This window comes from Oncorhynchus clarkii, chromosome 22 (assembly GCF_045791955.1).
Source record: "Oncorhynchus clarkii lewisi isolate Uvic-CL-2024 chromosome 22, UVic_Ocla_1.0, whole genome shotgun sequence".
Lineage (NCBI taxonomy): Eukaryota > Metazoa > Chordata > Actinopteri > Salmoniformes > Salmonidae > Oncorhynchus > Oncorhynchus clarkii.
The window spans coordinates 37,025,800-37,042,099 of record NC_092168.1 but is presented as its reverse complement, the minus strand read 5'-3'; the positions used below and the strand labels follow the sequence as shown (position 1 = coordinate 37,042,099).

General features: G+C 46.2%; 1 protein-coding gene across 4 annotated transcripts in view; it reads left to right on the top strand.

Annotated features, from left to right (window-relative positions):
• Positions 1-16,300, top strand: part of LOC139380841 (semaphorin-5B-like) — a 288,353-nt gene that overhangs the window by 92,338 nt on the left and 179,715 nt on the right. For all 4 annotated transcript variants that reach the window (XM_071123938.1, XM_071123939.1, XM_071123940.1 and 1 more), the window contains exon 3: positions 333-585. In XM_071123938.1, coding sequence (XP_070980039.1) covers positions 390-585 — 196 coding nt within the window. In that variant the 5' untranslated portion in view covers positions 333-389. The remainder of the gene's footprint in view (positions 1-332; positions 586-16,300) is intronic.

The following is a 16,300-nucleotide window of genomic DNA, read 5'->3' as shown; positions in this document are numbered from 1 at the left end:
GAAACAAGGGCACAAGGGAGAGAAACAGAGGGACAAGGGAGAGAAACAGGGGGTCAAGGGAGAGAAACAGGGGCACAAGGGAGAGAAACAGGGGCACAAGGGAGAGAAACAGGGGGTCAAGGGAGAGAAACAGGGGCACAAGGGAGAGAAACAAGGGCACAAGGGAGAGAAACAGGGGCACAAGGGGATCAAACCCCAGTCTCCAGGTTGTACATATATGTAGAGAACCAGAAATATTACCACACAACCACAGGCTCTGCATGACATGTCTCTTCCATGTCTCCTCGTTATTTCTAACTTCCTCTCTTTCTTCCCTTCTTCTTTTCTCACAGTTATATTCCAGAGGCCCACCTTGGCAGCTAGAGGAGAGGCTCCGCCCCATCACCGTGATGGCAGCGTTGCCGCGGTACGCCACCCCCATGTCTGTGCCTGGCATGTTGCTCCTCCCCCTGCTCCTGCTGCCCCTCCCCATCGCGCTCTCCCAGAAACCCCTGCTCCTCTCCCCGCCCGACCCCACGCCCGCCTCCCTGTACCTTTCCCGGCCGGAGTGCACCCGGAGAGAGCACCCTGTGGTCACCTTCCAAGGTAAGTCGTACTGGACACAATACTCATTACAGGACACGCATTTCTGGACATCCACACTGAAGGTCTCTTCTCTCACTACTGAATACAAATGGGAATATTTAAGCAATAAGGCCCGAGGGTGTGTGGTATTTGGCCAATATACCATGGCTAAGGACTGTTCTTATGCACAATGCAATGAGGAGTGCCTGCATACATCCCTTAGCCGTGGTATATTGGTCATATACCACATACACCCCCCACCCCCCAAGGTGCCTTATTGATATTATAAACTGGTTACAAACGTAATTAGAGCAGTAAAAATACATGTTTTGTCATACCCGTTGTATACGTTCCAATATACCACGACTGTCAGCCAATCAGCATTCAGGGCTCGAACCACCCAGTACTTAGACCACTTTTGTTTACTACTAGTCTTTGACATCTGTCACAGATCCTCCATGGCTTCTATAACCATAAGGACTTCGGATGATCTCACCTTTACATTCCAAGTGTTTTAAATGTCTGTTGGCCAAATGTGTTAGAAATGATTATTATAATTATATTCTAGATAATGGTTTCTCTAGGCTCTTCTTCTTGAACAAAAGTTTGGTTGAAATTGTGTGACCTAAGAATTTTTTTCCAAAGGGAAGAGTGTGAAACTGTACACCCATTATGATTCAATTATTGCAGACTCCAAGCCTAACAGGTTAGAGTGAGGAGCACCCCATTGTACAGACAGGTTTTAAATCTCTCATATGACACTATACAGAGAGACAGAGAGATGCTTTATGTTGATGCCAGCCCCATTTGACAGAAACATCAGTCTTACCGGGAGATAAACACTTTTCATTTCCATCTGTCTGTCTGCCAGCTTCAATAATTCCAAACGCTGCATGGTTCACACACACACATGCACGTACACACACATCTGAACAGAGAGAACGTTGCGTACAGTGATACCCTCCTATCTGCTCTGTTTATCTATGCAGTGGGGCATGAAACAAGGTGTTCTCCATAGTGAGAAATGTAAAAGATAATTTTGTTTAGACCAGAGAGAGAGAGAGAGAGAGAGAGAGAGAGAGAGAGAGAGAGAGAGAGAGAGAGAGAGAGAGAGCTCATAGATATACTGGACATGCAGAGTGAAGGAGGGAGGATGAACACTGAAATTGCTGTATTTATTTCAGGACATGCAAGTGTTTTTGTTAGCCTTTCCAAGGGCCTTGACTAGATAGATTGGTGAAGAAATTCTGCTCAGTTTGGGGAAATAAAGAAAGAAAATAAAGTGAAGTGATAGCTAGAGGGTTTCCTTATTATCGGAGATATGCCCAAACCTCTTAAAGCAATGGGTAATATGAACATTTCCTGGGGCCCCGCCTGCTTTTTATTGCAGGGCACCATTCTGATGGTGTTTCTTTAGGGGCCAGTTTATCAATGTTATCATGAGGTCCTCCAGGGTCCAGGAAGAGGGCTGGAAGTCAAGGAGGATGCTTTTTTGCATTACAAAAAAAACAAAGCCTATACGATTCACTCATTGATTTGAAATGATAAAATGTTCCATTTACATCAAATTTGAAAAGTAGAAAAACAACAGAGGATATAGTTGAAACTATTAAATATCAACATTTCAGCACAAGGCCATTCTCAATACTTTCTCAATATCTGTCATGTTAAAACACTGGGCAAAAACTGATTGAATCAATGTTATTTACACAAAATAAAAAATAAACTATGTGATGACGTTGAATCAATGTGAAAAACGGATTGGATTTGTTGTCATCAACGTAAAGAAATTATTATTATTTTTTAAGCACATTTGACCTAAATCCAATTTCATGGTGAACTGTTTTGTTAAGTTAATGGTGGATTCACTTTAGTTGACAACACAACCAATTGTAAATAAAAAAACAGACTAATGTTTGTGCCCAATGGGAAGTTGGCTGGATCAAAAATATCCTTCATCATTTCACTCAGCATCATTCATACAAAGCTACACTATACAGTTGAAGTTGGAAGTTTACATACACTTAGGTTGGAGTCATTAAAACTCGTTTTTCAACCACTCCACAAATTTCTTGTTAACAAACTATAGTTTTGGCAAGTCGGTAAAGACATCTACTTTGTGCATGACACAAGTCATTTTTCCAACAATTGTTTACAGACAATTTCACGTATATTTCACTGTATCACAATTCCAGTGGGTCAGAAGTTTACATACACTAAGTTGCCTGTGAGTTTAACAGCTTGGCAAATTCCAGAAAATTATGTCATGGCTTTAGAAGCTTCTGATAGGCTAATTGACATAATTTGAGTCAATTGGAGGTGTACCTGTGGATGTATTTCAAGGCCTGCCTTCAAACTCAGTGCCTCTTTGCTTGACATGGGAAAATCAAAAGAAATCAGCCAAGACCTCAGGAAAAAATCTGTAGACCTCCATAAGTCTGGTTCATCCTTGGGAGCAATTCCCAAATGCCTGAAGGTACCAACTTCATCTGTACAAACAATAGTATGCAAGTATAAACACCATGGGACCATGCAGCCATCATACCGCTCAGGAAGGAGACATGTTCTGTCTCCTAGAGATGAACTTACTTTGGTGTGAAAAGTGAAAATCATTCCCAGAACAACAGCAAAGGGCCTTGTGAAGATTTTGGAGGAAACAGGTGCAAAATTATCTATATCCACAGTAAAACGAGTCCTATGTCGACATAACCTGAAAGACCACGCAGCAAGGAAGAAGAAACTGCTCCAAAACCGCCATATAAAGACAGACTGCGGTTTGCAACTGCACATGGGGAGGAAGATTGTACTTTTTGGAGAAATGTCCTCTGGTCTGATGAAACAAAAATATAACTGTTTGGCCATAATGACCATCGTTATGTTCTGAGGAAAAAGGGGAGGCTTGCAAGCCGAAGAACACCATCCCAACCGTGAAGCACGGGCGTTGCAGCATCATGTTGTGGTGGTGCTTTGCTGCAGGAGGGACTGGTGCACTTCGCAAAATAGATGAGGTAGGAAAATTATGTGGATTTATTGAAGCAACATCTCAAAACATCCGTCACGAAGTTCAAGCTTGGTCGCAAATGGGTCTTCCAAATGGACAATGACCCCAAGCATACTTCCAAAGTTGTGGCAAAATGGCTTAAGGACAACAAAGTCAAGGTATTGGAGAGGCCATCACAAAGCCCTGACCTCAATCCCATAGAAAATTTGCGGGCAAGGAGACCTACAAACCTGACTCAGTTACACCAGCTCTGTCAGGAGGAATGGGTCAAAATTCACCCAATTTATTGTGGGAAGCTTGTGGAAGGCTACCCGAAAAATTTGACCCAAGTTAAACAATTTAAAGGCAATGCTACCAAATACTAATTGAGTGTATGTAAACTTCTGACCCACTGGCAATGTGATGACAGGAAATAAAAGCTATAATGAATCGTTCTCTCTACTATTATTCTGACATTTCACATTCTTAAAATAGAGTGGTGATCCTACCTGACCTAAAACAGGGCATTTTTACTAGGATTAAATGACAGGAATTGTGAAAAACTGAGTTTAAATGTATTTGGCCAACAATTGTAAGTTTACGATTGGCTCATTCATCCCCCTCCTCTCCCCTGTAACTATTCCCTAGGTCATTTCTGTAAATGAGAACGTGTTCTCAGTCAACTTAGTAAACCGGATAAAATAACAGATTTAAATAAACAAATAAATAAATAAATAAGTGGACTCCCCTTCAAATTAGTGCATTTGTCTATTTCAGCCACACCTTTTGCTGACAGCTGTATAAAACACAGCCATGAAATCTTAATAGAAAAACCTTGGCAGCAGAATGGCCTTACTGATGAGCTCAGTGACTTTCAACGTGGCACTGTCATAGGATGCTACCTTTCCAACAAGTCAGTTCGTCAAATTTCTCCCCTTCTAGAGCTGTCACGGTCAACTGCATAAACATTGTCTGTCCTCAGCTGCAACACTCCCTATGGAGTTCTAAACTGCCTCTGGAAGCAACATCATCACAAGAACTGTTCGTCGGGAGCTTCATGAAATGGGTTTTCATGGCTGTGCAGGCAGATCCCCATGCGCAATGCCAAGGGTCGGCTGGAGTGATGTAAAGCTCGTCGCAATTGGACAGCAGTGAAAACGCGTTCTCTGGAGTGATGAATCACACTTCATCATCTGGCAGTCAACGGACGAATCTGGGTTTGGTGGATGCCAGGAGAACGCTACCTTCCTTAATGCCAAATGTCAACTGTAAAGTTTGGTGGAGCAGGAATAATGTTCTGGGGCTGTTTTTCATGGTTCGGGCTTGGCCCCTAAGTTCCAGTGAAGAGAAATCTTAAAGCTACAGCAAACAATGACATTCTAGACGGTTCTGTGCTTCCATCTTTTGGGCAACAGTTTGGGGAAGGTCGTTTTCTGTTTCAGCATGACAACACCCCCGTGCACAAAGCGAGGTCCATACAGAAATGGTTTGTCGAGATCGTTGTGGAAGATCCTCACTGGCCTGCAAAGACCCCTGGCATCAACCCCATCGAACACCTTTGGGATGAATTGGAACACCGACTGCAAGCCAGGCCTAATCACCCAACATCAGTGCCCGACCTCACTAATGCTCTTGCGGCTGAATGGCAGCAAGTCCCCGCAGCAATGTTCCAACATCTAGTGGAAAGCCTTCTCAGAAGAGTGGAGGCTGTTATGGCAGAACAGGGGGGACCAACTCTATATAAATGCCCATGATTTTGGAATGAGATGTTTGACAAGCAGGTGTCCACATACTTTTGGTAATGTAGTGTACCTTCAGACTGTGCTTACAGCTACACTACCAGATAATCCTTAGACTGCTGTCAGTGCTGCATACTGCACATCAAAGACATACAGTACCCACTTTAGAATGGCTCTATGGAGAGCAGACGGTCCATTTGCTTAGTATAGCTGGCATTATAACACTTTATGTGGAGGCAGCAGCTATAGAAATCCCAGAACAATGAAGGTGTCAGCCTGAACCTGAGATTAGTCCCAGTGATTGATGAGCGTTTTATCGTAGAGTGGTGGAGCGGTCACTGAGTCACCTGGTGGAGGGCCGTGGTGGGGCTTACTGCAGGGCCCTTTTCATCTGACAGGGGTGGTTAGTGTTAGTGGTGTGTGTGTGGAGGGGGTGGTTAGTGTTAGTGGTGTGTGTGTGGAGGGGGTGGTTAGTGTTAGTGGTGTGTGTGTGGAGGGGGTGGTTAGTGTTAGTGGTGTGTGTGTGGAGGGGGTGGTTAGTGTTAGTGGTGTGTGTGTGGAGGGGGTGGTTAGTGTTAGTGGTGTGTGTGTGGAGGGGGTGGTTAGTGTTAGTGGTGTGTGTGTGGAGGGGGTGGTTAGTGTTAGTGGTGTGTGTGTGGAGGGGGTGGTTAGTGTTAGTGGTGTGTGTGTGTGTGTGTGTGTGTGTGTGTGTGGAGGGGGGGTGTTAGTGTTAGTGGTGTGTGTGTGTGTGTGTGTGTGTGTGTGTGTGTGTGTGTGTGTGTGTGTGTGTGTGTGTGTGTGTGTGTGTGTGTGTGTGTGTGTGGAGGGGGTTGTTAGGGTTAGGTGTGTGTGTGTGTGTGTGTGTGTGTGTGTGTGTGTGTGTGTGTGTATGTGTGTGTGTGTGTGGAGGGGGGTGATAGGGTTAGTCGTGTGTGTGTGGAGGGGGTTGTTAGAGTTAGTGGTGTGTGTGTGTGTGTGTGTGTGTGTGTGTGTGTGTGTGTGTGTGCGTGCGTGCGTGCGTGCGTGCGTGTGTGTGTGTGTGTGTGTGTGTGTGTATGGAGGAGGGTGTTAGGGTTAGTGGTGTGTGTGGAGGGGGTGTTAGGGTTAGTGGTGTGTGTGTAGGGGGGTGTTAGGGTTAGTGGTTTTTATGTGTGTGTTTGTGGAGGGGATTGTTAGTGTTAGTGGTGTGTGTGTGTGTGTGTGTGTGTGTGTGTGTGTGTGTGTGTGTGTGTGTGTGTGTGTGTGAGATCAGGGAGAAGAGTTTAGGATCAGTGTGCTCCTTCCTGGCTTCTCTAGCCGCTGAAGCACTTCACTGGAGCATTTAGGGGCCCTATCCCCATTTAGGGGCTCTAGCCCGATTTAGGGGCCCTATGCCATCCTCCCTTTCGGGTCTTAAGATGTTCTGGTGGAAGTGGTGGTGGGATCACCACTATACCTTCATAGGAGGCCCCTCTGCTTTGAAAAGGTTTAAACGGACCTTGTGGTAGTGAGGCCCCTCCCACTGGGCATTGATGTAATTTCTACGTCTATTTTTGATTTACATTTGGTTGAGATGTCAACTATTGTTTATTCAATGTGAAATCAACAACACATTTCACCATTTTATTTAATTTAGGTTAAAAGCTGGGGGGGAAATTAAAGACGATCCAATCAGTTTTCCATGTTGATTCAACATCATCAGATTGAATGTTTGTTGTTGAAATGACGTGTAAACAACGTTGATGCAACCAGTTTTTGCCCAGTGGGATGACTGTATAGAGGAAAGTTTACAGTCACTGTGCAGTATATGCTGTTGGAGGACTGGACATGTCACTGAGTTGTTGTTGGCCAAAGTGATGGTGATCATTATCACAGCCCAGGTGTGGGAGAGAGAAACTATATAAGGCTCTGTGACTGGGTCATTATCACCTCTGTCCCAGTGGCCAGTATCACATCTCCTATCCTAATCTATCCATCAGAACAGGCCTGTAGGAGGGATAATCTAGCCTAGTAGAGCAGTGCCAGAGTATCAGTCCAGAATCACCTCCTCTCACATTCCTCCCAGAGATCAGAGGAGAAATATTGCCTTGAGAGGCACGCAACCTCCATTCCTCCATCCATGTGGGCTGATCTCGGCTCTGAGCCTCCTGCTGATAGACTAGCTTGGTCTCTGATCAGCTTGTGATGCCTTGCCAACTCCTATGGCCATTGTCATGCCACGCTCATAGGAGTTGGCTACACAGCACAAACAGATTTGGGACCAGGCTAGCCCTGACCATCGTTAGCTTGTGTCTGAAATGACACCCTACTCCCTAGTGTCTGGTCAACAACTGGGAACTGCATAGGGAATAGAGAGCCATTTCAGACATAGACCTAGTATGTCTGAACATGCACTGCACTGTGGTCAGACTCAGGCTTGATTCACTACACTGTGGTCAGACTCAGGCTTGATTCACTACACCGTGGTCAGACTCAGGCTTGACTACCTACATAGTGGTCAGACTCAGGCTTGATTACCTACATCGTGGTCAGACTCAGGTTTGATTACCTACACAGTGGTCAGACTCAGGCTTGATTACCTACACAGTGGTCAGACTCAGGCTTGAGTCACTACATTGTGGTCAGACTCAGGCTTGATTAACTGCACAGTGGTCAGACTCAGGCTTGATTACCTACATCGTGGTCAGACTCAGGTTTGATTACCTACACAGTGGTCAGACTCAGGCTTGATTACCTACACTGTGGTCAGACTCAGGCTTGATTACCTACACAGTGGTCAGACTCAGGCTTGAGTCACTACATTGTGGTCAGACTCAGGCTTGATTAACTGCACAGTGGTCAGACTCAGGCTTGATTCACTACACCGTGGTCAGACTCAGGATGATTCACTACACCATGGTCAGACTCAGTAGGATTCACTACACCGTGGTCAGACTCAGGATGATTCACTACACCATGGTCAGACTCAGGATGATTCACTACACCGTGGTCAGACTCAGGATGATTCACTACACCATGGTCAGACTCAGGATTGATTCACTACACCATGGTCAGACTCAGGATTAATTCACTACACCATGGTCAGACTCAAGATTGATTCAACCCACTGTGCAGCATGGCCCTGTTATCCATCCTGACCACAACTCCACCCACAGAGAAAATTGCAACTATTACAAGTTGGTTATTACCATGGTGTTACCATGGTAATGGAAAGCAACAAGCTGCATTCGACTACTATGGGTCCATATGTGGGTTGATATGGAAGAGGAGGCATTTTAGATTGCACATTTTCCTCTCAGAGGAATCTGCACTCTTAATAAAGCCAGGTCACCTGCTTCATAATCTCAGTGAACCAAGTTGTATAGCCATCGTCCCTCTCTTACTCCTTCCTCTTCTCCCTCTCCTCTCCTGTCCTGTCATGTCCTCTCCTGTCCTGTCATGTTCTCTCCTCTCCTCTCCTCTCCTCTCCTCTCCTCTCCTCTCCTGTCCTGTCCTAACCTGTCCTGTCCTGTCCTGTCCTGTCCTGTCATGTCATGTCATGTCATGTCATCTCCTCTCCTCTCCTCTCCTCTCCTCTCCTCTCCTCTCCTCTCCTCTCCTCTCCTCTCCTCTCCTCTCCTGTCCTGTCCTGTCCTGTCCTGTCCTGTCATGTCCTCTCCTCTCCTCTCCTCTCCTCTCCTCTCCTCTCCTCTCCTGTCATGTCATGTCATGTCATGTCATCTCCTCTCCTCTCCTCTCCTCTCCTCTCCTCTCCTCTCCTCTCCTCTCCTCTCCTCTCCTCTCCTCTCCTCTCCTCTCCTGTCCTGTCCTGTCCTGTCCTGTCCTGTCATGTCCTCTCCTGTCTTGTCCTGTCCACTCAACCCAAAGTTGTGGACAGTGGATTGTATAGTGTGCTTGGGCAGGATTATCTCGCTATCAGCTCTCGTCCGGATAATGACGCTGTCGTTTAAGCCGTGTCGCCGCCCAAAGGGCCTCTTGAGAGAGAGATAGAGAGAGGTATTCTCTGTTCTCCAAGCCGATGATAACTGATAGAAATGGGAGGTGTGAATGTTTGAGGCCCCAGTGTGTGAATTTATTGGTCCTGATTGTCCTGTGGTATCAGAGGCTGGCGGTGGATGGATCCATCAGTTACTGTGTTGAATGTTTCTCCATCTCTTTAGTTCTCCTCAGAATGTCGATTAGCAGGTTGCTAGCGGGGATGCTGCTGTGGTTAACAGTCTACTAGTGGGGATGCTACTGTGGTTAAAAGGCTGCTAGTAGGGATGCTGCTGTGGTTAACAGGCTGCTAGTAGGGATGCTACTGTGGTTAAAAGGCTACTAGTAGGGATGCTGCTGTGGTTAACAGGCTGCTAGCGGGGATGCTGCTGTGGTTAACAGTCTACTAGCGGGGATGCTGCTGTGGTTAAAAGTCTGCTAGTAGGGATGCTGCTGTGGTTAACAGGCTGCTAGCGGGGATGCTGCTGTGGTTAACAGTCTACTAGCGGGGATGCTGCTGTGGTTAAAAGTCTGCTAGTAGGGATGCTGCTGTGGTTAACAGGCTGCTAGTAGGGATGCTACTGTGGTTAAAAGGCTGCTAGCGGGGATGCTGCTGTGGTTAACAGGCTGCTAGCGGGGATGCTGCTGTGGTTAACAGGCTGCTAGTAGGGATGCTGCTTTGGTTAACAGGCTGCTAGCGGGGATGCTGCTGTTGTTAACAGGCTGCTAGTAGGGATGCTGCTGTGGTTAACAGGCTGCTAGTAGGGATGCTGCTGTGGTTAACAGGCTGCTAGTAGGGATGCTGCTGGGCCTGCATATCACAAGGAGGAAATGGAGGAGGAAATAGATGTATGGAGGGGGAAAAGTTTGGGCTTTATTGCCACTTTGGTTGAGTTGAAGGTAGTGGGAGCTACCTCTCTCTCTCTCTACACCCACCACAACTACCACCACACACACACACACCCTCTCCCTGCCAAATTGCTCGCTGCCCTGGATGTTTTCAGAGAAGATACCTCCTTTCAAGTTTCTGCCTGGCTGGCTGCTTGGCCTACCGATTACCCCTCTGGTCCTGAGTGTGTCCTCCTAGACCAGTGTGTGTTGTCAGTTCAGTCCAGCCCTCTCTCTCCCCCCTCTGCAGTGGCTCTGACAGACACTGTGTCCCTTTTCTCCATTATCCCTGCTCATTCTAGAGGAGGGATGTGCTTCACTGAGGCATAGCAGCCCCTCCCCCCCCCCCCCCCACACACACACACCAAAACAAACCACATGAAAATCCAAGGGAAATCCACCAAGCAAGGGGAAGAGAGGAGAAGAGGGGGAGACAAAACAAAATAATGTTTTTTTTGTGGAATTTTGGATAAGCTGAAGCAATCTGCTGTGTCTGATAAAATCCTGGGGGCTCTGGAGAGAGTAAGGGAGGGGAGGGAGAGAAAGAGAGGGAGAGAGAGAAGGAGGGAGGAGAGAGAGAGAATAGGAGATGGGGAGAGAGAGAGAGACCCTGAGTTGGAGAAGAGAATGAGAATGGAAGATCATCTGGCAGAGCAGGAAGCATCTGATTCCTTCAGGCTTAAACTTTGTCTGGGACATTTGGATCATTGTTATTTCATGCAACAGATGCTGCAGCTTTCCTGATACACCACTGTTCATTGAATCTGTCCAAAGGTATGCTTTCTCAGTCCTACCATGTTAGTAGCCATGATAATAGTACTTAGTACTGTATGTGGTTAAAATGTCCATTCATTCAATCAGATATACATTGGTGAAATACAGTAGACTTTGCATAAACAAGGCCCTGCCATCTAACCCTTATATTGTCTACACGGTAGCTATTTCACACATTTGAGTCTGTGATGACAGACAGGTGCCTTCAACACAATATGTGTAATTCATAACTCATTTGCTAGTTAGCCCCTGAGGGGAGCAATCAACACCATGCTCAATTAAAATACTAATGAGAAAAAGCATTGTTGATATTTGTTTTCTGTTCTAACAAGAATGTACTGTAATTAAGTAAACAGTTCTACCCCCAGAAGCCAAACTATTTACATTTTAGTCATTTAGAAGACGCTCTTAAATAGAGCGACTTACAGGAGCAATTAGAGTCAAGTGCCTTGCTCAAGGGCACATCGGCAGATTTTCACCTAGTCGGCTCGGGGATTAGAACAAGCGACCTTTCGGTTACTGGTCTAACGCTCTTAAATGCTAGGCTCTCTGTTGCCCCTAAACTATAACATAAGATTCCAAATTTCAAACTTTGTCACATAAATACAATAAGTGTAGACCTTACCGTGAAATGCTTACTTACAAGCCCTTAACCAACAGTGCAGTTCGAGAAGAGTTAAGAAGATATTTACCAAGTAGACTAAAGTAAAAAATAATAATAACGAGGTTATATACAGGGGGTACTGGTACCGAGTCAGTGTGCGGGGGCTACAGGTTAGTTGAGGTAATTTGTACATGTAGGTAGGGGTGAAGTGACTATGCATAGATAATAAACAGCGAGTAGCAGCAGTGTACAAAAGGGAGGGGGGGGGGGGGTCAATGTAAATAGTCTGTGGCGATTTTATTAATTGTTCAGCAGTCTTATGGCATGGGGGTAAAAGCTGTTGAGGAGCCTTTTGGTCCTAGACTTGGCGCTCCAGTACAGCTTGCCGTGCGGTAGCAGAGAAAACAGTCTGACTAGAGTCTCTGACAATTTTATGGGCTTTCCTCTGACACTGCCTATTATATAGGTCCTGGATGGCAGGAAGCTGGGACCCAGTGATGTACTGGGCCGTACGCACTACCTTCTGTAGCGCCTTACGGTCAGATGCCGAGCAGTTGCCATACCAGGCGGTGATGCAACTGGTCAGGATGCTCTCGATGGTGCAGCTATACAACCTTTTGAGGATCTGGGGACCCATGCTAAATCTTTTCAGTCTCCTGAGGGAGAAAAGGTGTCATGCCCTCTTCACGACTGTCTTAGTGTGTTTGGACCATGATAGCTCATTGTTGATGTGGACACCAAGGATCTTGAAAAACTCGTGACCCGCTCCACTACAGCCCTGTCGATGTTAATGGGGGCCTGCTCGGCCCGCCTTTTCCTGTAGTCCACGATCAGCTCCTTTGTCTTACTCACATTGAGGTAGAGGTTGTTGTCCTGACACCACACTGCCAGTTCTCCTCCCTATAGGCCATCTCATCGTTGTCGGTGATCAGGCCTACCACTGTTGTGTCGTCAGCAAACGTAATGACGGTGTTGGCGTCGTGTTTGGCCACTCAGCCGTGGGTGAACAGGGAGTACAGGAGGGCACTAAGTACACACCCCTGAGGGGCCCCAGTGTTAAGGATCAGTGTGGTAGACGTGTTGTTTCCTACTCTTACCACCTGGGGGCGGCCAGTCAGGAAGTCCAGGATCCAGTTGCAGAGGGAGGTGTTTAGTCCCAGAGTCCTTAGCTTAGTGATGAACTTCGTGGGCACTATGGTGTTGAACACTGAGCTGTAGTCAATGAACAGCATTCTCACACAGGTGTTGCTTTTGTCCAGGTGAGAAAGGGCAGTGTGGAGTGTGATTGAGATTGCGTCATCTGTGGATCTGTTGGGGCAGTATGTGAATTGGAGTGGGTCTAGGGTGTCCGGGAGGAGGCTGTTGATATGAGCCATGACCAGCCTTTCAAAGCACTTCATGGCTACCAACATGAGTGGTACGGGGCGGTAAACATTTAGGCAGGTTACCTTCGCTTCCTTGGGCACAGGGACTATGGTGGTCTGTTTGAAACATTTGGTATTACAGACTCGGTCAGGGAGAGGTTGAAAATGTCAGTGAAGATACTGGACAGTTGGTCCGCGCATGCTTTGAGTACACGTCCTGGTAATCCGTCTGGCCCAGCGGCTTTGTGAATGTTGACAAATGTCTGGTAGGCTCGCATCACTGGGCAGCTCGCGTCTGGGTCTCCCTTTGTAGTCCGTAATAGTTTTCAAGCCCTGCCACATCCGATGAGCGTCAGAGCCGGTGTAGTATGATTCAATCTTAATCCTGTATTGACGCTTTGCTTGTTTGATGGTTCGTCTGAGGGCATAGCAGGATTTATTATAAGCGTCCCGATTAGTCTCCCGCTTCTTGAAAGCGGCAGCTCTAGCCTTTCGCTCGATGCAGATGTTGCTTGTAATCCATGGCTTCTGGTTGGGATATTGATGTACGGTCACTGTGGGGACAATGTTGACGATGCATTTATTGATGAAGCCTTTTGGACTCCAAGGTTATCGGACCGACCCCTAGGTCAACTGCCAGTGGTTTGTTATGGTTTGTTTTGCATTTAGGGAATTAAACATCAACAAACGGCATTAACTAAATGACGAGGCCTGAGCAGAACTGAGAGAAAACATCCTCATCTCTCTCTCATTCTAATTAAACTGGGGTGATTTGATTTGAATCCTGAAAAGATGAGTTGTCTATAATCTCCTATTATATATTCATTAAAAAGCTTTGCACTCTGTTCTGCTACAGGGCCCTACCAGGTCCTTTCTTTCTGAAGGATATCTGGGGTCACACTAACATAACAGCCTTCATAGAGTAGACCCCCTTCACTAGATAGGACTAGTCATCAGGATCAACAAATTGCATGCCTCTTAAACTGTGTTTCCATCAGAGCCGTGATGCCCATCTGATAGTAGCCATCTCAACAAGCTCCCCTAAACACTTTAGTGGAATAGGTAAAGAGAGATTGTGGTGGTAGAACGATGGTGTCTGTCTTTACCGGGTTGTCCTGTTCACGTCGTTTTAGCGTACAAACTAAAGGTATTCTGTCAGATAGCATGAGATGATCAGATCTGGATTACTGTATTTGTGGCTGTGAGTTTGTGTTCCTTTTCCCTCAACGGTCTGTCTTCTAATTTGGTGGGCTTTGGCTGTGTAAAATCAGCATTACCAAACTGCCTTTGTAGCTGCCAAGTCCTCCTGTGAATTTGTGTATTTGTGGCCAGACAGAGACACTACTTCTTATTTAATAGAGGCTCTCTCTGTAAGTCTTTTTTAATTCTGACAAGACGCGGATTTAAAGATTATGATTTATGTCCCATCGAGTGTCTAAGGCACTGTCCAGAGGAGGGAGAGGACAGTGCTGGCAAACGCAATAATCGCCCATCAACTGTAAATCCAGATATCACTGTAGAGGAGGGATTTCATATTTAGCCCCCCCCCCTCCCCACCCAGGGGTTATCAACACCCTCCTACACTATTCACACTCTCTTCGAGCACGCCTGCAGGTACACACACAAGAACAGGCACACACACACATGTAGCATGTACTACACTCCAACTCCCTGGCTCTCCTCACATGTTCAGCACGACACGACATACTCCCCCAGACATAGAGAAAGCATGCCAGGTAACACATGCTAGTTAGTTAGAGGCCCCTGGAGAACCACTTCACTTAACCACACTCTGATATGGCTGTTGCAATGTGTGACTGTTTTGACAGTATTTAGGGAATGTGGTGTGTGAAGGTTGTTAAAGAGTCAGTGAACACCCTGATTGGCGTGTGTGTTTCCCCGATGAGACGTGTTTCCCCGATGAGACGTGTGTTTCCCCGATGAGACGTGTGTTTCGCCGATGAGACGTGTGTTTCCCCGATGAGACGTGTGTTTCACAGATGAGACGTGTGTTTCCCCGATGAGACGTGTGTTTCCCCGATGAGACGTGTGTTTCGCAGATGAGACGTGTTTCCCCGATGAGACGTGTGTTTCCCCGATGAGACGTGTGTTTTCCCCGATGAGACGTGTGTTTCCCCGATGAGACGTGTGTTTCCCCGATGAGACGTGTGTTTCCCCGATGAGACGTGTGTTTCGCAGATGAGACGTGTTTCCCAGATGAGACGTGTGTTTCCCCGATGAGACGTGTTTCCCCGATGAGACGTGTTTCCCCGATGAGACGTGTGTTTCGCAGATGAGGCGTGTTTCCCAGATGAGACGTGTGTTTCCCCGATGAGACGTGTGTTTCGCAGATGAGACGTGTTTCCCCGATGAGACGTGTTTCCCCGATGAGACGTGTGTTTCGCCGATGAGATGTGTGTTTCCCCGATGAGACGTGTGTTTCCCCGATGAGACGCTGTGTGTTTCCCCGATGAGACGCTGTACTGTAGATGTGGAAGCCTATTTCACTTCCCCCAAATCCGTAATGTGAATCTAAGATAACTCAAGTAATCTGTAATTAATTGTGATGTTTTTTTCTGAGGATATGTTAGTTGCCAATTTTGCATCTAAGGAGGACATGTTGTCTTATGTAAACAAAGTGGGAGCTGCTGGACAGGTCTGTCTCACTGTCTATGCTATTGGATAGAGAGCTATCACCACAGCTGTTCACCCCAAGTTAGTGGGCAAATGGATCAAATCAAAACACATCCTTCATTTACCTGTTGTGACGCAAGGATGTTCCAAACTCAGTTTCCGATGAGACTGACTTTATGACCAAAATATGCCTATTTACACTTTGTAGTTAATTGTGACACTGGAATAACGGACTCAATGCCACATAAGCTGTTTTCAAAGGGATTTGTTGCTATTTAAAGGCAGTAGCTCTTTAAATAGCCAAGAGGCAAGATGCAAGACAAGCCCTTAAGCTCTGCTCTTATCTGTTCTGACTATAAGAAGATATACTGTACAGTACAAATTCTCTGTTGCTCTCTGCACACCCCCACCCGTATAACCATGTTTCATCTAACACAGTTTAGGAGGTGTTTGCATGTGAGAAAAATGTACCCACTTCCCCCTCTCCGCCCCCAGCTTCATACACATCCATGAATCACACAGTCTGACATGCAGATGTTTCTGCTCATTCAGCTTGTGTGTGTGTTCTAGATGTGCATGCCCCTGTATGAGACATTAAACAGCATAATTACATGTTCAACCTGAAAGGGATTGATGTTAGAGTGTGATGTTTGTTATATCCCTTTCATACTAAGACGTTTTTCTGCCAACTTTATCATTTCCTCCTTTTCTTTATGCCTGAAAGATATTGCCGGTATCAAAGCCCAAACTTTTATTTCCGCCAAACAACCCATTAATGATTTCGGTAAAGTTTTGCCAA